The sequence below is a fragment of the Formica exsecta genome, unplaced genomic scaffold, assembly GCF_003651465.1.
Source record: "Formica exsecta isolate Colony F162 unplaced genomic scaffold, ASM365146v1 scaffold160, whole genome shotgun sequence".
In the NCBI taxonomy this organism is placed as follows: domain Eukaryota; kingdom Metazoa; phylum Arthropoda; class Insecta; order Hymenoptera; family Formicidae; genus Formica; species Formica exsecta.
In genome coordinates this window covers 273,670-290,082 of record NW_021848923.1, presented here as the reverse complement: position 1 = coordinate 290,082, position 16,413 = coordinate 273,670, and the positions used below count along the sequence as shown (strand labels likewise).

At 35.7% G+C, this 16,413-nt stretch overlaps 1 protein-coding gene across 14 annotated transcripts in view; it reads right to left on the bottom strand.

The window, feature by feature from the left end:
- The window catches only part of LOC115233094 (serine/threonine-protein kinase WNK1), a 20,641-nt gene extending 4,768 nt beyond the window's left edge, over nt 1-15,873 (bottom strand). The window contains exons 1-16 of one of the 14 annotated variants that reach the window (XM_029803334.1): nt 15,586-15,706; nt 13,676-14,203; nt 13,266-13,408; nt 11,430-11,691; nt 11,005-11,272; nt 9,735-10,903; nt 9,391-9,563; nt 8,926-9,304; nt 6,713-8,673; nt 6,403-6,631; nt 6,117-6,314; nt 5,638-5,712; nt 2,881-3,819; nt 1,436-2,799; nt 753-1,344; nt 330-692 (exon numbers count right to left, since the gene is read on the bottom strand). In XM_029803334.1, the coding sequence (XP_029659194.1) occupies nt 330-692; nt 753-1,344; nt 1,436-2,799; nt 2,881-3,819; nt 5,638-5,712; nt 6,117-6,314; nt 6,403-6,631; nt 6,713-8,673; nt 8,926-9,304; nt 9,391-9,563; nt 9,735-10,903; nt 11,005-11,272; nt 11,430-11,691; nt 13,266-13,408; nt 13,676-13,909 (8,349 nt within the window). In that variant the 5' untranslated portion in view covers nt 13,910-14,203; nt 15,586-15,706. Of the gene's footprint in view, nt 1-329; nt 693-752; nt 1,345-1,435; nt 3,820-5,637; nt 5,713-6,116; nt 6,315-6,402; nt 6,632-6,712; nt 8,674-8,925; nt 9,305-9,390; nt 9,564-9,734; nt 10,904-11,004; nt 11,273-11,429; nt 11,692-13,255; nt 13,409-13,675; nt 14,204-14,482; nt 14,644-14,749; nt 14,854-14,951; nt 15,367-15,405; nt 15,707-15,769 lie in introns of those variants that run through there. The other 13 variants (XM_029803335.1, XR_003883725.1, XM_029803327.1 and 10 more) reach the window with 13 other exon arrangements.
- Between the last annotated feature and the right edge of the window lie 540 nt (nt 15,874-16,413).

The window sequence follows — 16,413 nt, the reverse complement described above, 5'->3', positions numbered from 1 at the left end:
AAACTAAATATCATATAAAATAATATTTCGTAATATGTCATAACTTTATTTCTTTATTACATTTCAAAAAAACACAAAAATTGTGACAGCAACTTTGTTCAAATATTGATTAAGTGATTGTAAATACATTGAATACTCATAAGTCAAAAAAAAATTATCGACTTAGAAAAGAAAATTAGATATAATAAATCCGAGAGAGATTATTTCATATTTACATATGAAAATATGATTAATAACATATTCCTGTTCCATATTATATATAAATAATAGTTATGAAAAAACTGACAGAATAAATTATAAGAAAAAAATTACAAGATAATGGAAATTACCTCGTTAGTACTGTCTTGGAGTTCTGCTTGAATTGGAGTATTGGTACCAGATCGCGGTGTTACAACGTTAGGAGCGACAGTGGTCATAGGTACGCAAGTTGACACTAGCGGAGCAGTCGTTAATAAATTTTGCGCGAGTTGTTGCTGCGTTTGTATAGATATAGGCGGCGTTAACGGTTGTGTCGGAGCTGCCGCGAAAACCGAGCCTCTGTGATGAATCTTTGCCAATTCTTGCTCTAATTCCTGCAAACGGGATCCAGGTCTTTGAGCTCGTACCTTTACATTCTCTTTGCTTGGACTCATAGTTTCGGTTGTGGCGGGAGCTACTCCCGGTGTTGGACTATCGAGAGAACATTCCACATTCTAAAAACAGATTTTATATAAAATCTTTTAAAATCTTTTAATATTCTATAAAGTACTCACAGTTTGAGAAAATGTGCCAGAACTTTCTTGAGTTATAACAGAGCCTTCAATGGTAGCATCACTGACTTGCGTATCAGTAAGAATAGTAGAGGAATGTATCGTTGTCTGAGGAGATAACGGACATGTGGCAGCATTCGTCGACGAGACTGGCATACCAATATTATACAGTTTCTGCTGCAAGGAATGCATGTACGTATCGTGTCCTCCAGCTATTTGGTGATTATGAGGCGTAGCAGGATAACTTATAGGTGGTGTACCGACATTTAACGCTTCCGATGGCTGACTAGTCAATTGTACGAGTTTTTGATGCAAGTCGGCTATAGTTTGCGGTCCTGTACTGCTTCCGATGCTTCCGACACTGCTTATATCCGACACTTTGTCCAACGAATTCTGTTGACTGAGTTTGCGATGCTGCTGCTGCTGCTGTTGTTGTTGTTGTTGAAGCTGTTGCTGATATGGCTGCGACAATTGTTGTTGTAGAATCGATGTAGAATCAATGGATTCAACAAGAGTATGCTCGGGCGTCACGTCGTGACTCGAATTTTCATTCTCGGATGTAAGCAATTGACAATCAGAACTAGTACGACGTATACTGAAATAATAAATTAAAACTTAATAAAGAAACACATTTGTGTTTTTCTATTTTTGTCTGTTAAAATGAATGAAAATAATAAATTGCGCACCAATTTAAATTTGAAGATTCCAAATTCTCAGGCTCCAAAAGTTTTGTTGGCTGCTGGTCCGGAAGCTTTAAATGTAAGTGCGATTGATCTAATACAATGGAAGATTCGTTATGCTGGTCTTGCATAGTTTGTTGTTGCACTTGGGATTGCATCGGGATTTGTTGCAACTGGAATTGATTTTGGAACGGTTGATTCGGTTGTATATGTCGCAATATCGGCTGCTGCTGTTGTGGAGGATTAATTTGATTAGTTGAAATAAACCACTTTCCTTGAGCGGTTGATTGCCCTGTTACAAAATTTGATTGCATCATTTGCGATTGCAAGTCAATCTGTTGCGGGATTGTTAACGGAATCGAATGCAGCGTTGGTTGTGTTTGATTTTGATGAAGCAACTGCTGATTTGGAAACGTTTGTTGAAAGTTTTGCTGTCCCTGATATCCTTGATGCATAATTTGTCCTTGATAATTATGTTGAACGGGCGGTTGAATCTGTAGCTGGCTCACTTCCGGTTGTATAGGTTGAAAATACTGCTCGGATTGTACGGGTTTATAGTCGACTAATGTAGGGGCAGCAACAACAGCAGGATTAGGCACGGCGGTTGTTTCGTGACTGCTGGTTAAAGGATGAGGAGTGGCGGATTTGGATTTCGGATTTGAAAGTATGTTCGCCAAATTTTGCGCAAGATCTGGAAGTGTCGAGGATACTTCTTTTGTCTTAACCGCGACCTTGGACGTAGAAACATCCGTAACGACCGGGTGTACGGGAAGAGGTACCGGCATAGATTGCGGAATTGCAGTACCCAGAGCACTGTGTTGCACATTCTGATGAGTGGTTTGAACCGTTTGTTGAGCAGCTTCTACACTACCGCTTTGCTGTATCGGCATTACATTTGACATATCTTGTGGAGCAACCTGCACATGTTGCATATGCGCTGTTGCAGGCATATTAGCTGCAGTTACAACAGCTTGTCTCTTTTCTTCAGGTATACTAGACGGTTCTGAAATTTGAGAATCCATAGACACATTGGATGCAATAGATATATTCGATACCCTACGATTTCGATCGTCAATATTCGGTTGCATCGACTGCATGTGTCCCGACAATATCACATATTGCTGCGTCGGCGGTTGTACTTGCTGCGGGACGAATTGTTGCACTGTTGAAGCACGCTGAGTTTGTTGTATGTGGCCTTGATGTTCCGCCTGCATATGCGGTTGTAGTACGTTCTGTTGTATAGGAATTTGTTGCTGTGGCTGCTGTTGCATTACCACGGCAGGAGATTGTATCATCGTCTGATTCGGATACTGTGCCTGTGTTTGAGCTATTCCGTTCGTATGAAGTGGCTGGAGAGGCTGCATTTCCTTCTGTGAATTCACAAAATGCTGAACGTTAGTTTGAGGTATTTGCTGAGATGTTTGTTGTGAGGTGATTGTAGCTCCTTGTACAATTATGGTATGCTGCTTCGACTGATTGATAGTCGTAGTTTGTTGCATGTGTCCCGTTACTTGCTGCACAGTTTGTACTTGGATAATACTTTGTTGCAGTCCAATCGGCTGTTGTCCCGGCTGTGAGATCTGTTGAACGCTATCCGTTTGTTCCACGTTTGTATACGGAACTCCTTGAACAACTATATTCTCATTATTGCTAGCTTGTTCATGCAGATTCGTGCTCTGAATCTCTGACACATTCGCTTCTACGTGTTCTTCATTTTTTAATACAGGTTCCGCAGCAGACACAATTGATTGGTTTATCGACTGCGATGTACGACTTGCGCCTTCATTGATGACAGAAGATTCCTCTTCGGCCGCGATATTTTTTTGTTCAACTACAGGACTAACTAAGAAGCGAGATACTTTACGTGCCGGTGCGGTTGGCACCGTCAAGGTAGATATTTCTGCAACTATGTCGGATGCATTTGTTTCTTTAGTCGTTCCAGATTCTTTTATATCCACTATATCTTGCTGTTCTTGAGATTCTTTTGACACTTCACTCACTACGTGACCTGTACTCATCATTGTATCCTGCTGGATTTGCATCTGAGCAGGTATCGTGGAACTTTGATAAGATTTAAAAGCAGAGTTATTAGCATCATTTTGAATATTATGATGAGCTTCCACTACTGTTTCTGCGGACGTTCCAGAAACGACAGTTTCTTGGTTATCCGTTGGATCACTCGGTATATTCGTAGGAGTCAAGGTATCGGTGTTTTGCGTAGATGTAGATGATCTCCTGGAAGCCTCCGCCGACGTATTTTCAGCGCCTGTTTGACTGTCGGGTGTTTGAGCGATTTGTTGCTTCTCCAAATTAGTATTGGCAATATGAGAAATGATCTGATCGATCGGCAATAGTTTTGTTGGGGTAGAAGTATTTGAAGTTTCGTCTCTCTGAAATGAATAAAATATTCATTATTTCACTCATAAAATAGTTATTAGTAACTTATAATAAATGGCAAAAGAACACAATGATGAATACTTCTATAATAAAAATAATATTGATAGTAATTGTGCATTACAAATTCTGAAATATATATTCTACATTAATAATATATAATTTTCAGCATATTTTAAGAATTATATGTAAATTTGTGTCTTGTAAAAAATCGTTCAATTTAAAAATGCCTACAAGGAGAAGCAATTTTTGAAGAGAAGCAATTTAAGGAGAAGCAATTTAAAAAGAGATTTTATGAAAGCATTCCTTACTCTTTATATTTATTAAAGTAGGAAATAATTTATTAAAGTATTAAATAAGTAATCATTTTGGTAGACCATGTAATTTGTAATGCTAATAAACCTTGAAAATATATGATGCACAATATGTATATGAAAAAATGTTTATATGTATAAAAAAAAAATGAATATTTTGTTGCAATATAATTAAGGGGAGTTTCTACTTTGTTAGCATTGAAAAATAGGCAATTTTTCGAAATTTTTAGAAAAGAAACTAATAAAGATAGAATGATAAATTTTGGTATCCACAAAAATATATCTTTATTGAATACAAAAAAAAATCGCCATGGTATTTGGAGCTGTCGGGGGGCCGAGGGGGCGGATCAAGCAGCCCGATGAGATAAATGACGGTGGAACTTCCAGAGCCTTCAAAAATTATCTGAAACAAAAAAATCGACCAGTTTTATAATCCGTAGATGTTTGCGCATAAAGTAGACTAGAATAAAAAAAATATAAAAAATTTTGAGTGAGTTCTGGTTACTAAAAAAAAGAAAAATCTTTCCAAAAAAAAAAAATGACTGCCTTTGAATAATCATAACTCACTCAAAACTTTTTATATGTTTTTTATTCTAGTCTATTTTATGCGCAAACATCTACAGATTATAAAACTGATCGATTCTTTTATTTCAGATAATTTTTGGAGGCTCTGGAAGTTCCACCGTTATTTATCTCACCGGCTGCTTGATCCGGCCTCCCGACAGCTCCAAATACCATGGCGATTCTTTTTTGTATTCAATAAAGATATATTTTTGGGGATACCAAAGTTTATCATTCTATCTTTATTAGTTTCTTTCCTAAAAATTTCGAAAAATTGCCTATTTTTCAATGCTAACAAAGTAGAAACTCCTCTTAAAATGGTTCTAATTAATTTTTTTTTATAGAACAGCATACATTATACATTTACAATATACATTTCCATAAAATAAAAATATGTAGAAATTTGATGTGTAAATCGGTGCATAATTCAATAAATATACAAAATAATTCTTGATATATATATACATACATACACGCGCGCACACACGTTTTTACATACACACACACACTCAATGCTATAATATGACATAAGATAATCTGCAAAAAAAGAGACATAGAGATATTATGATAAATGTATAGATATTTCTAAAAAAATTCTGAGAATTTCAAAAATTTCTCTCTTGAAATCACAAACTCAAAATACAGAAATCAATCTCTTGATTTCTTCAAAATCATGCAATCAATACAATCGTTTTTTCCTATGTTACAAAATTTGATTGCCAGAGAAATAAAAGTTTTCTTTTGAAATCTCAAAGCTTTCTTAGATTTACACATATATAATATAAACCTATAACAAAACAAAATTATAATTATAATAATATAAATTTGGGCAAATCTGGGCAAGTGTAACAAAAACGAGTCGCGCAAGCGTCCACGATTGTATAATTCTGAAATATACAGGAGAAACGGGAGAAGGAACGGTAGGATCGATGAACTCACCGAACGGTGTCTACGGTGGATTTTGTACGACGATCGGTGGCTGCTTTGACGTGTTAGCGAGCCATGTCTCACCTGCTGCGTCCAAAACCATATATACCAATTATACATATATATTCTTGACTTTATGTTTAAAATATACATGTGTTCAACATAAAGCCTCCTATGCTATCTGTTATCTTGGATCATTGTTTGATTTTGAGTAAAAAAATATAAATTGGTTTATTTGGGGAAAAGAGTAATAAGAATAATTGCACTATATACAGTACATTATATCACACGCACATCTATATGTGCATTTAAATAACATATGAAAACTTTATATGCATAAAAGAATGCCTAGAGAGCAAAATAAAAATATTAATCACAGAATTCTCCACATGATAAGATGCAAATGCTTTTTACATCATATACAATGCATCTTTATTGACAAATTTATTAATATTTATTAGTTTATTATTTAATAGCTAGAAAAATTATACCTTAGCTGTATCGAGACTGTGGTCGCGATCCCGAGGACGTCGACTTGTAACTGGACTTCCACCGGCAGATTGATCAGGTGGACCATGTGCTACCAAAGGTAGGGTACGTGTAGGATCCAAACGTAATTGTTTGACAATGTCTTCGATTAATTCTATAAATGTCTCACATTGCGATTGTGGCAATAGATTTTCCGCAACCTGATTAGAGAAAAAAGAAAGATATGAGATAAAATATATATAAAGAATATACAAAGTAAATAAAATGCCAAAAAATATATGTTCTTACCAAATTATTAGCAATATCTGTAGGTACCATATCGTCTCGATCAAATTTAAAAGTAACAGTTTTTTGTTTACTCGTATCTAATTGGCATTCGACGGTCATCGATTGTCCCTCGCTACTACTGACAGACAAGACTGTTAATTTAATGCCTGGCTTTTTACGCTTAGTTCCTGAACGTTTCACCCGGTTCCTCTCAGAAACGGTAACGCTTTCAGAATTTTCCGGTGTAGCTCTGAAAAATAAAATAGTCGATTAAATTTACTACTTTTCGTTTCTTGCTCGTTTGTATTTTATCTCTTATATTTCGTCTCACCCATCATTAAATGCTACAAATTGCTGTGCGACATTCGTTGCAACTGGAGCAGCTGTTGTAACAATTTGATCTTGTAGATTAGTTGATGCATCTGGTGGCAAAGATTGTATTGAATCCATTGTGTCTTGTTTTACCAATGAAGACCTGTCAGTCGCATTGGGGCATTGATCCGTATTCGAAAGAAACAGCTGATGTTGCTGCAGATTTGCTGTAGATGATGGTGCCGAAACATTTGCGACGTTGGGCGTTATCGAGATAGAATTGGGCATGACGTTCGTATTTTGCGAATATTGCATTTGTACGAGGATATTTTGCTGAGACTGGGGTTGATGGCCGGTGTTGCCAAGTAAAGGAGGCGCACTTTGCATATTGGGAATCGTCGAAGTCGGTACATTTGGCATATGAGTCACAGCTGAAGAGCTATTGACGTTTATGCCTGATGGTATAGATGCCTGAACCTGTCCCGCCGATTGCATATATTGCGACTGCGACGATGCTGCGGGCATTGCAGCCGCGTGAGAATAAATCTGCGTTGCCGTTTGAGTGGACGATAAAATCTCGACGTGGCCAGAAGGATTAGTAGATGTGGTATATGTGTGAAATATTTGTTGCGGCATGGTTTGCTGATACAAAGAGCCCGCTGATACGTATCCCGTAGCAGTGCCGGTAGCGTTCTGCTGATAGTATTGCTGATTCTGAACGGGCTGTGAACCAACGGAATGTTGATGCAGTTGTTGAACATGCTGGATTTGCGGTTGCGTCGCGTACTGCTGTTGTTGCGCATGTTGCGATTGAAGTTGTTGATGCATGTGTTGCTGTTGTGACAACATTTGTATTTGGGGTTGCATTTGTTGCTGCATCTGATGAGGGATCTGTTGTGGAACACTCATTTGATTCAATTGTATATATTGCTGTTGTTGGTGCACATGCTGCTGCTGCTGCTGTTGCTGCTGTATTTGCTGCTGCTGCTGTTGTATTTGCTGCTGCTGCTGTTGCTGCTGTATTTGCTGCTGCTGTATTTGCTGCTGCTGTTGCATTTGCTGCGGTACCTGAGGAAATTGAGGTTGGCCCTGAACGTTTTGTGGAGTAGAGCATTGTGAAGAATTTGTATTCAAACTCTGTGGAACATGCTGAGCATACGGCTGCTGTTGTTGATATTGCTGTTGCATTTGCTGCTGATATTGCATTTGCTGTGCTTGTTGAGGTTGCACAACTGACGTTTGCTGTTGTATTATCGGTTGCTGTTGGACTAACTGAACCTGCTGTGGTTGTAAATTATGTTGTTGAGTTTGTTGAGCAGTCGATTGCAATTGCTGCTGTTGAATGGGCATTTGAGTTTGTTGTAATTGCATCGGGACTTGATTTTGCATTTGCATACCGATATTAGATTGAATCTGTTGCTGTTGTTGTTGCTGCTGCAATTGCATTTGTTGAAGTAACAATTGTTGTTGTAATAAATTTTCAGAGTTTGCAGCAGCATTAGTTGCAATATCTGTGGCTGTGGCGGTTTCCCTATCCAGGCGTTCCTTCTCCTCTTTGGCTTTACGTTCCTCCCTTTCTCTCAACAGGGTTGTAATCTGCGACTTTAACATCTTGGCTACCGCTTTAGCGTCTTCTTCCAATATGAGACTGGATTTCGCCATTTCTAACGCTACCTCTTCCGCATTATCAGCCTGTATATCAAAGTCAAATTGTATTGCCTCATTCTCTTTATGCTTGTTACTGCGTTTCTTAGGATCCAGCACGCGCAATCTAAATTCGACACGCGACAATTCAGTATCCGCAACCGCTGAATCTCGCGATACCATTTCCAATTTCAATCCGACATCATCGGCAAAGAATTCGTGATTCAGTAAGTCCTTAACGAGCGGTCGTTCCTCTTTCTTCAGACGTATGCACATTTCTATAATATCGCGTACTTCTGGATTTTCAACTTTATCATAACTCTGTGGTTTCACACCCTGTATAATAAAAGTAAAAATTGTGTGTATGTGTTTGTTATAATATAAATAAAAATTATTATTCAAGATGTGTGTTATATCAATCCTTTTTTGCGCACTACATTTATATTTAGGATTTAAAAACATAAACTTTATCTTTCCAACACACACGCTCAAATATTATTATTACAAATTACTGAAAGTGTTTTGAAACTGCCATGACCAATTAACACACTAAAAAGTAACAACAAACACATACAGATATACACTTACCGATACTACGCGTTTGTATATTTGTGCTGGTCCTGTACACTCAGAATACGGATATTCGCTAGTAGCCATTTCAAGCATACACATTCCAAAGGCGTAAACATCAACCGACTCGTCGTAATGTTCCTCGTACATTTCAGGTGCCATAAATTCCGGCGTACCGATAACGCTCTTTGCAAAACTGCGATTCTTTAATGTCGCAAGACCTAGATCACCAATTTTTACACTTCCCGTTGTACCGGTGATAAAAATATTATCGCACTTTAAATCACGGTGGATAATGGGCGGTGATCTAGAATGAAGAAAACTGAGACCCTTTAAGATTTGCCGACACCAAGATTTTACTACTTTGGGATTGATTTTTTTAAACCTCCTCAGATACCTGTTAAATACGTCAATTAAATACAAAATCAGTTTAAAAATATATTTTACAATAATGCTTTATAAATTAACACTACAAAAACTTACGTTTTCAATGTTCCTGATGTCATAAGTTCAGTGACTAGTACAATATATTTTCTACGAGTAAGTGTAACTTCCCAATAGTCATAAAATCTTACAATGTTTGGATGTTGTAATCCCTTTAGCATTTCAGCTTCTTCTCTAAATCGCAATCTTTCTGTTTTATTCAATTTTTTTTCCTATAAAAAAAATAGAAAATAAATATTCTCTCTCTTAATATTATATGCAATATATAATTTTCTATTATAAATAACGTACATATGTTTGATTTTTAAAATTAATAGCAAGTCAAGTAAAATAATGTAATATATAGTTATTTATCTCTATGTAATATATATTATCGCACTGACCTGCAATTCGCACCAAGCTACAGCTACACCCGTTTGGGTGTCCAACCCACGATAAACAGTCTTGAAACTGCCACGACCGATTTCCTCTTCAAATTTCAAGAATCTTCCATCGGGCGAAATACCTACAGCCTTCTCCTCGTCGTCGTCGTCTTCCACAGTTTGCACTTTCACTTTCATTAATAAATTTTGCACCTCCTCCATCGCCATTGTCTTTTGCGATAATTTCTCATCTGCTTTAAAGTTTTCATCGAGCAATGGACCGATAAAGCCCTCCACTGTTTCCTCTTGGGTAACTATATCCTTCTCAGGCTGCTGTCTCATCTTTGCTTTCTCGTCTCGTAAATCTGTATTCTGCGTTTCTTCCATCTCTTCTGTGTCTAACGGCGGAACTTTGCCCAATTTACTTAACGATTCGTGAAGCGCCTGTGTCGCTACTATATCGCTGATACTGGTGCCGTCGTCATCGTATATCGTCACTCGTTCCTCCTCTTCTACCTTCTCTACATCCGCCGTCTTGTTATCCGCTTCTGTTATCTCTTCCAGTACCTTTGACGTTACAAATCTCGAACTCTTAATTATTTCCTCGTTTAAACCCGCATTATCCTTCATCTCTTCCTTATCGCTGTTTACAGTCTTCGAAGCGTCTGTGATTTCTTTATCTATACCATCATCGCCGCTATCCGTATACTCGATAGATTTTCTATTTTTCTTACGTTTATCCTTGCTATTACTATCTGTGGAATTCATCTCTGTCTCCATTGATATCGTAGTATCATCTAATTCCTTTTCTACATTTACCGTTTCGATATCTTTACTAGTATGATGTTCAATCATTTTCTCTCTAGAATTTGTATTTTTATGCTTCGAAACTTTTTGATCACTAATACTATTAAATTTAGTACTACTGGCGGAGTTCGACAATTTTTGCTTATTATTTGTAATACTTTCCTGATTAATTCCATGTGACTTAGGTACCATAGATGATTTTACTGGTGTAGCATCTTCTTGTTCAAACTTATTTAAAATCATGTGTTGTGCATCTGCAACATTTTCTGATAGATTGTTACATTCTGTGAGAACATTATTATGTCTCACGTTTGCTTCTTCATTTTTGCTGATATTTGTCGCCTTCACTTTACTAATTGGTGTAGAAGGTGTAGAACTAGATCCTGTACATATAATTGAATAAGATTGTAACAGATCTCTCATATCTTATGCCTCACATGTGATTTTATTTTATATAAGTTTTAAACTGTGAAAATTTTTTTACCTTGTGCCGCATTTTCAATTGCTGCAATTGCTTCTTCAGCATCACTAAAACTACGATCATTTTCATGATCTAAGGATAATGAATTCACGCTTTGGGCAGATGATCTATCAGATAGATGTAGAGCAGATAGCACTTTCTTTTTGGAAGATGGCGAATTAGTTGCAAGACCGTTACTAGTTATAGATAAAGAATCAGCATTCTGTTCATGTCTCTGTGTTCGTATTTGCTTTTTGGAGATGCTAGTGGAACGATTTACATTTGATAATACCTATATATAAAACAAAGTGACATCACATAATAATAATAATTCTAAATCACATTATGTGGCAATTTAAAGTATATAACATACCTATTAAGTTTGTTTACAATGGATATATTTGTATACACCAATGTTTGTGTCAACTAACTAATATAATCCAACTAACCTTTCTATCACCAGTAATGTTGGCACTAGGACCTGCCTGTGTGACAATAGATAGCTTTCTTTGGCGTCTATGATTATGTGCGTGAATCTTTTGAGTTGTGACAACTGTGCAAGTGCCTCCAGTTTCCTGAGAGGCTAAGTGGCCCACTGCCAAATTGATGCCACTTTGACTGCCACTACCTCCACTGGACACCAACTTAGGACATAAACTAGACAAACCACCGCCAGTTCCGCCTGAAGAACGTTGCCTATTTGTCTCATACCTGAAATTTTACACATAAATCATATTTTACATTAATATGATACAAGATTATGTTATTTTATACAAGTCAGACTGATTTTAATCAAATTTTTGATTATCATTTTTTATTTAAATGTTAAGGAAGAATATACAATATTTAATTTAAAATTATTTTTACATTTTTATTACATTAATATTCAATGAAAATAATCTTTTTAATAAATGAGAGATTATTTTTATAGAATTTAATAAAAAGAAGACCACGATATTTGCATATATACAAACAAGAAATAGAGGATATAATTAAAGATTAAAAGAAAAACATTCTAAATAGATCTAACTTTTATATCTAAAAAATATATTATTTCTGAAATTATACAAAAACTTGTAAGAACAAAAGTGCAACATATAAAAAAATATAACATATGTTATTTCGAAGTCTGCTATACATATATACCTATTTTCACATTGTGTAACTGATGTTATTTGCAAAAGCATTTCTTTTTATACTAATAGTGATATTAGTGCATAACAAGCTTGTGTAACTATAATTAGTTTAAATACATCCTCGATTATCTGAATATGTTAGAATTAATTTATTTGCACAGAATAATATTTATATATACAAACAACTATTTGTTTAATTTGTTTGATATTGTCAATATCTGAGCTTGTCTTATCAATATTTTCATTTGCTCTCTTCTTTTATATTTAATGTGTAACAAATAAATTTCTTTGTGAATGTATTATATCAAGTCATTTCTGATATACATATAATGCAAAAATTTTCTTTTCCTTCCTCTCTGCAAAGATTTCATCATTTTCCTATTAACTTTGAGAAACAATTTAAATATAAAAATAATACGTAATTCTATTTTGCAGGAAGCAATTTACAATGCTTGAAAATAGAAAGTTTTATGGTATATTCCTCATTACTCTAACAATAGAATAATTAATGATTTGAAAAATTCTAAAAGTACAAAAGAAAGTACATTTTGGTTTGTTTTCCTAAATGTTTGGCCATTACTACTTATATTTTTTGGAAAGTGCGTTTTCACCTTCAAAGACAAAACTATTAAGTTAAGGCTTACATGAGGCTTAGTTTGAAGAATTTTAATAATTATAGTTAAGAAAAGACGATTGCAACAAGAATTGATTGAAAAAACTCGGGATTAAAAACCCCATTCGGGAAGCGCATTCGACAATTCATTGACACAATATTGAGAACTATAAATTTCAACATTATTTGTATGAAATAACCTGATATACCTGATATAATTACATACATCGCTATTAAAAATTTATTAAAAATTGTTATTTTAGAAGAAAGTCAACTTTGAAAGTAAATTTTGCAATTACATCAAGATTTTTACTTCAATTATTTTCTAGATTATCGAGAATCTATTGTATGAACAAAATCACATAAATGCATAATTAATAATGAATTTTATATACGAAGCAAAACATTTGAAGCAAGAGATATCAAAACAGAACTTTTCATAAAAAAAATGATAATAAAAAATATTTTATAAATTAACAATAGTGTAACAAATGACAATGTAAGAAGCATGATTTTTGATACAGACATCATTATACCTGTCCTGCCTGCTGTGGCCAGATGAGAGAAATCCACGCACTGTATTGCCTATAGTTGCTCTCTTTTTAATATCCCTATCTCTTTCTCTGTGCCCCCCAGATCCAGTGCTCACCTGATGATCCTGACGAGTATTCTTGTCACCCTGCAAAAATGCAAGAAAAATAAAAAAAGAAAGAATTAATAACATTGGAACAAATATTAAAATGGTATGTATAATATTTTAATGCTGTAAATCTTTAAATCTACTTTGACCGTACAGAGTAAGATTTATCGTAGCATAATATATATAAGACTCTCGTATTTATAATTTATCAAAACGTACAACTGCAAAAAAGAATGTATATATATATATATATATACACACAATACAAATACATTATGAAAATATGTAACTATTTTAAAACCTCACCTTTAAACCAAGTAACTTAATGTTGAAATTAGAATTTGTGCTTGTTGGAACAGGACTTAGATCACACCGAAGCCGCCTGTGGGATTTTTCAACTAGCGGTGGGTCTTCTTCTACTTCCAAATGACTTCCAATCGGGAAAGCATGTGATTGTGTTAATACAATATCGTCTGTATTATGTTTATGATTGCTGTTCACTGAACTCACTGTCTTGCTGTCATTGTAGCATCTCGGCATTGCACATAACCAACTTTATTTAAAACTTTACTTCACAAAATTACTTCACCTATTTGTTGCGCTTCTTCTTATCCAGTTTGCTCTGATGTAAAGTTAATAAGAGTCACATTATCATTCTCTTCTCGAGATAATGAAATTAAAACTTTTCTGATCAAAACTACTTTTAACAAGCAGTCTTTGTTATCAGATTTAAAATATCCATATCCGAAATAATTTGGGCTTATGCTGTATATCTCGCCATACCAACTGCTAAACTGGCTAATAAATTTCGAGTGCCCAAAGAGCTAAAAGAATCTGCAATCAGAATACAATTTAATTTATATTATTACATGGAAAAATTTCAAACTAAATATTTTTACTTAAAATATTTTCTCTTCATAGAATTTCTTCTTACAAATACTTTATAAACATAATCTTTCATTCTTTTCAAGTAAAAGAGACACGCTGTATTTTAATTATTTTATCAGAAAAAATAAAATTAAAATAAAAATAAATTAAAAGATATAGTATTACTATTATAGAGTATCATAGAAATATTTAATATAAATATTTTAATCTCATGTATTAACAAACCCCATTGTCTTAATCGTAAAGATTCATCCGCGCTTTTTCTATGCACCAATAAAATATATCGTATTAAAATATTTAAGAGTACAAGTGCTGCAATTTATATGGGAATAATTCTCTTATAATATATATAAATATTAATCGCGAGAAAATGAAGAGTGATAAATCGTGCATATGTAAAATCGATGCATGAATCCTAAGCAGAATAATATCTATAAATCGATTTGTTTTCAAACTATCGATGCATTAATGAAGGTAATAGTCGGCGCATACAAATAACTCGATCACGAAGACATTTATGCCGTTAAAGCCGCAGAATATGTTGTCAAGCATCGTCGTGGGATACGCCACCAGTGAGAAACGTGACAATGTATAGAGTGTCTCGACGCACACTTATACGTATTGCAAGTATATATATATATATATATATATATATATATATATATCGCGAGCATACGTTATACACACATCTCACCGACATGAGTTTAAAGGGTGCGTACCGCTGTGACACGGGTAAAGAAGCCGCGTATACGACGTATTGTGTCGGGAGATTTCATATGTATGCGCGCACACACATGTACACGCGCGTACACACGTTTGCGCAGAGATGTTTGCAAATCGAATAAAATGCGCACACATTCGTGGATAGCACGCACACAATGCGAGAACGCGTACGTAAGTGTCACGGGGAAGGAGCGAGAGAGATAAAATATGACATCTATCCCAAAAATATCGTTTGTCGGGACACGTTTCGAGCGCGATTTTTGGCTTGAAGGGGGCGAGGACGCGCGACATTTCGTCGGGAACGTTCAACGCGACGGACCGTTATTTTTGACTGATAAATTATCGCGACGTGATCCGCGCGACGTGTACACGTACGTGTACGTCGCGCGAAGAGCACGAGAGATGCATGAAACCACCAACAGTACCTACATACTTCCGAGCTTTCGTAAGGAGGAGAACGAGGGTCGTCCGTTCGTCCGCTCTCTCTCTCTCTCTTTCTCTCTCTCTTACATATTGTCGTTATCACCGACCCGGTCATACTAATCTCGCATAGCATCGACCAAAAACGGCGCTCGGCCTGTCTCAGCCAGCCGGTTGGTACTCACATTAGCATCGCAGAAAATTCGCCCCGACTACACCCAAATAACTACCATTTTTTTTCACTGAACGCTACGCACTCTCACGGTGCTATGCGCAACGCGTGTATATATATATATACATACGTACATACATCGATATACATATACATTAATCGCGCGACGTAATACGTATATGTATGTGCATACATACCTCGGCGAATGCTGACCGAGAAGCATATCCATATCTCATAAAGCCTCGTGCGCACGAGGTGGTGCTAGGTAATATGCGCTCTTGTCCACGGATAACGAATGACTGAAATGGGACAATGGGACCTGGGACCTAAGACCTAGGACCAAACCATGGACACGGGATATATACGATGTAGCAATACGATAAAAGAGCAATGGGGGGTTTTTTAAAAACACATGTAGACGCAATTGTCTATGGTATCGAATAGAGAATTTTTCAAATATCGAACATTTTTCCATTTGACAACCGGTATTCATAGTCCGTTTTTATATTTAAAATCATCTCAAGTGCGATCTTAAATGCTATGCGGCAATTTCATTGGTTGAATGAGATCTTGAAATGACCCAAGACCAAACTAATGCCCGTATCAGACTACGCATTGAAAATTGAAGATTGAAGATTAAAGATTGGAATTTGACTAATCAGGACAAAAGGGACTAAAATTTCTTTGTCCTGATTGGTCAAATTTCAATCTTCAATCCTTAATCTCAATCTTTAATGCGTAGTCTGATACGGGCTTTACCGACTTGCGCCCGGCTAAAGATCGGCGCTGATTGGCCAGACTTAACTCAATAATAACTCCTTTATTAAGCGTTATAAAAAAA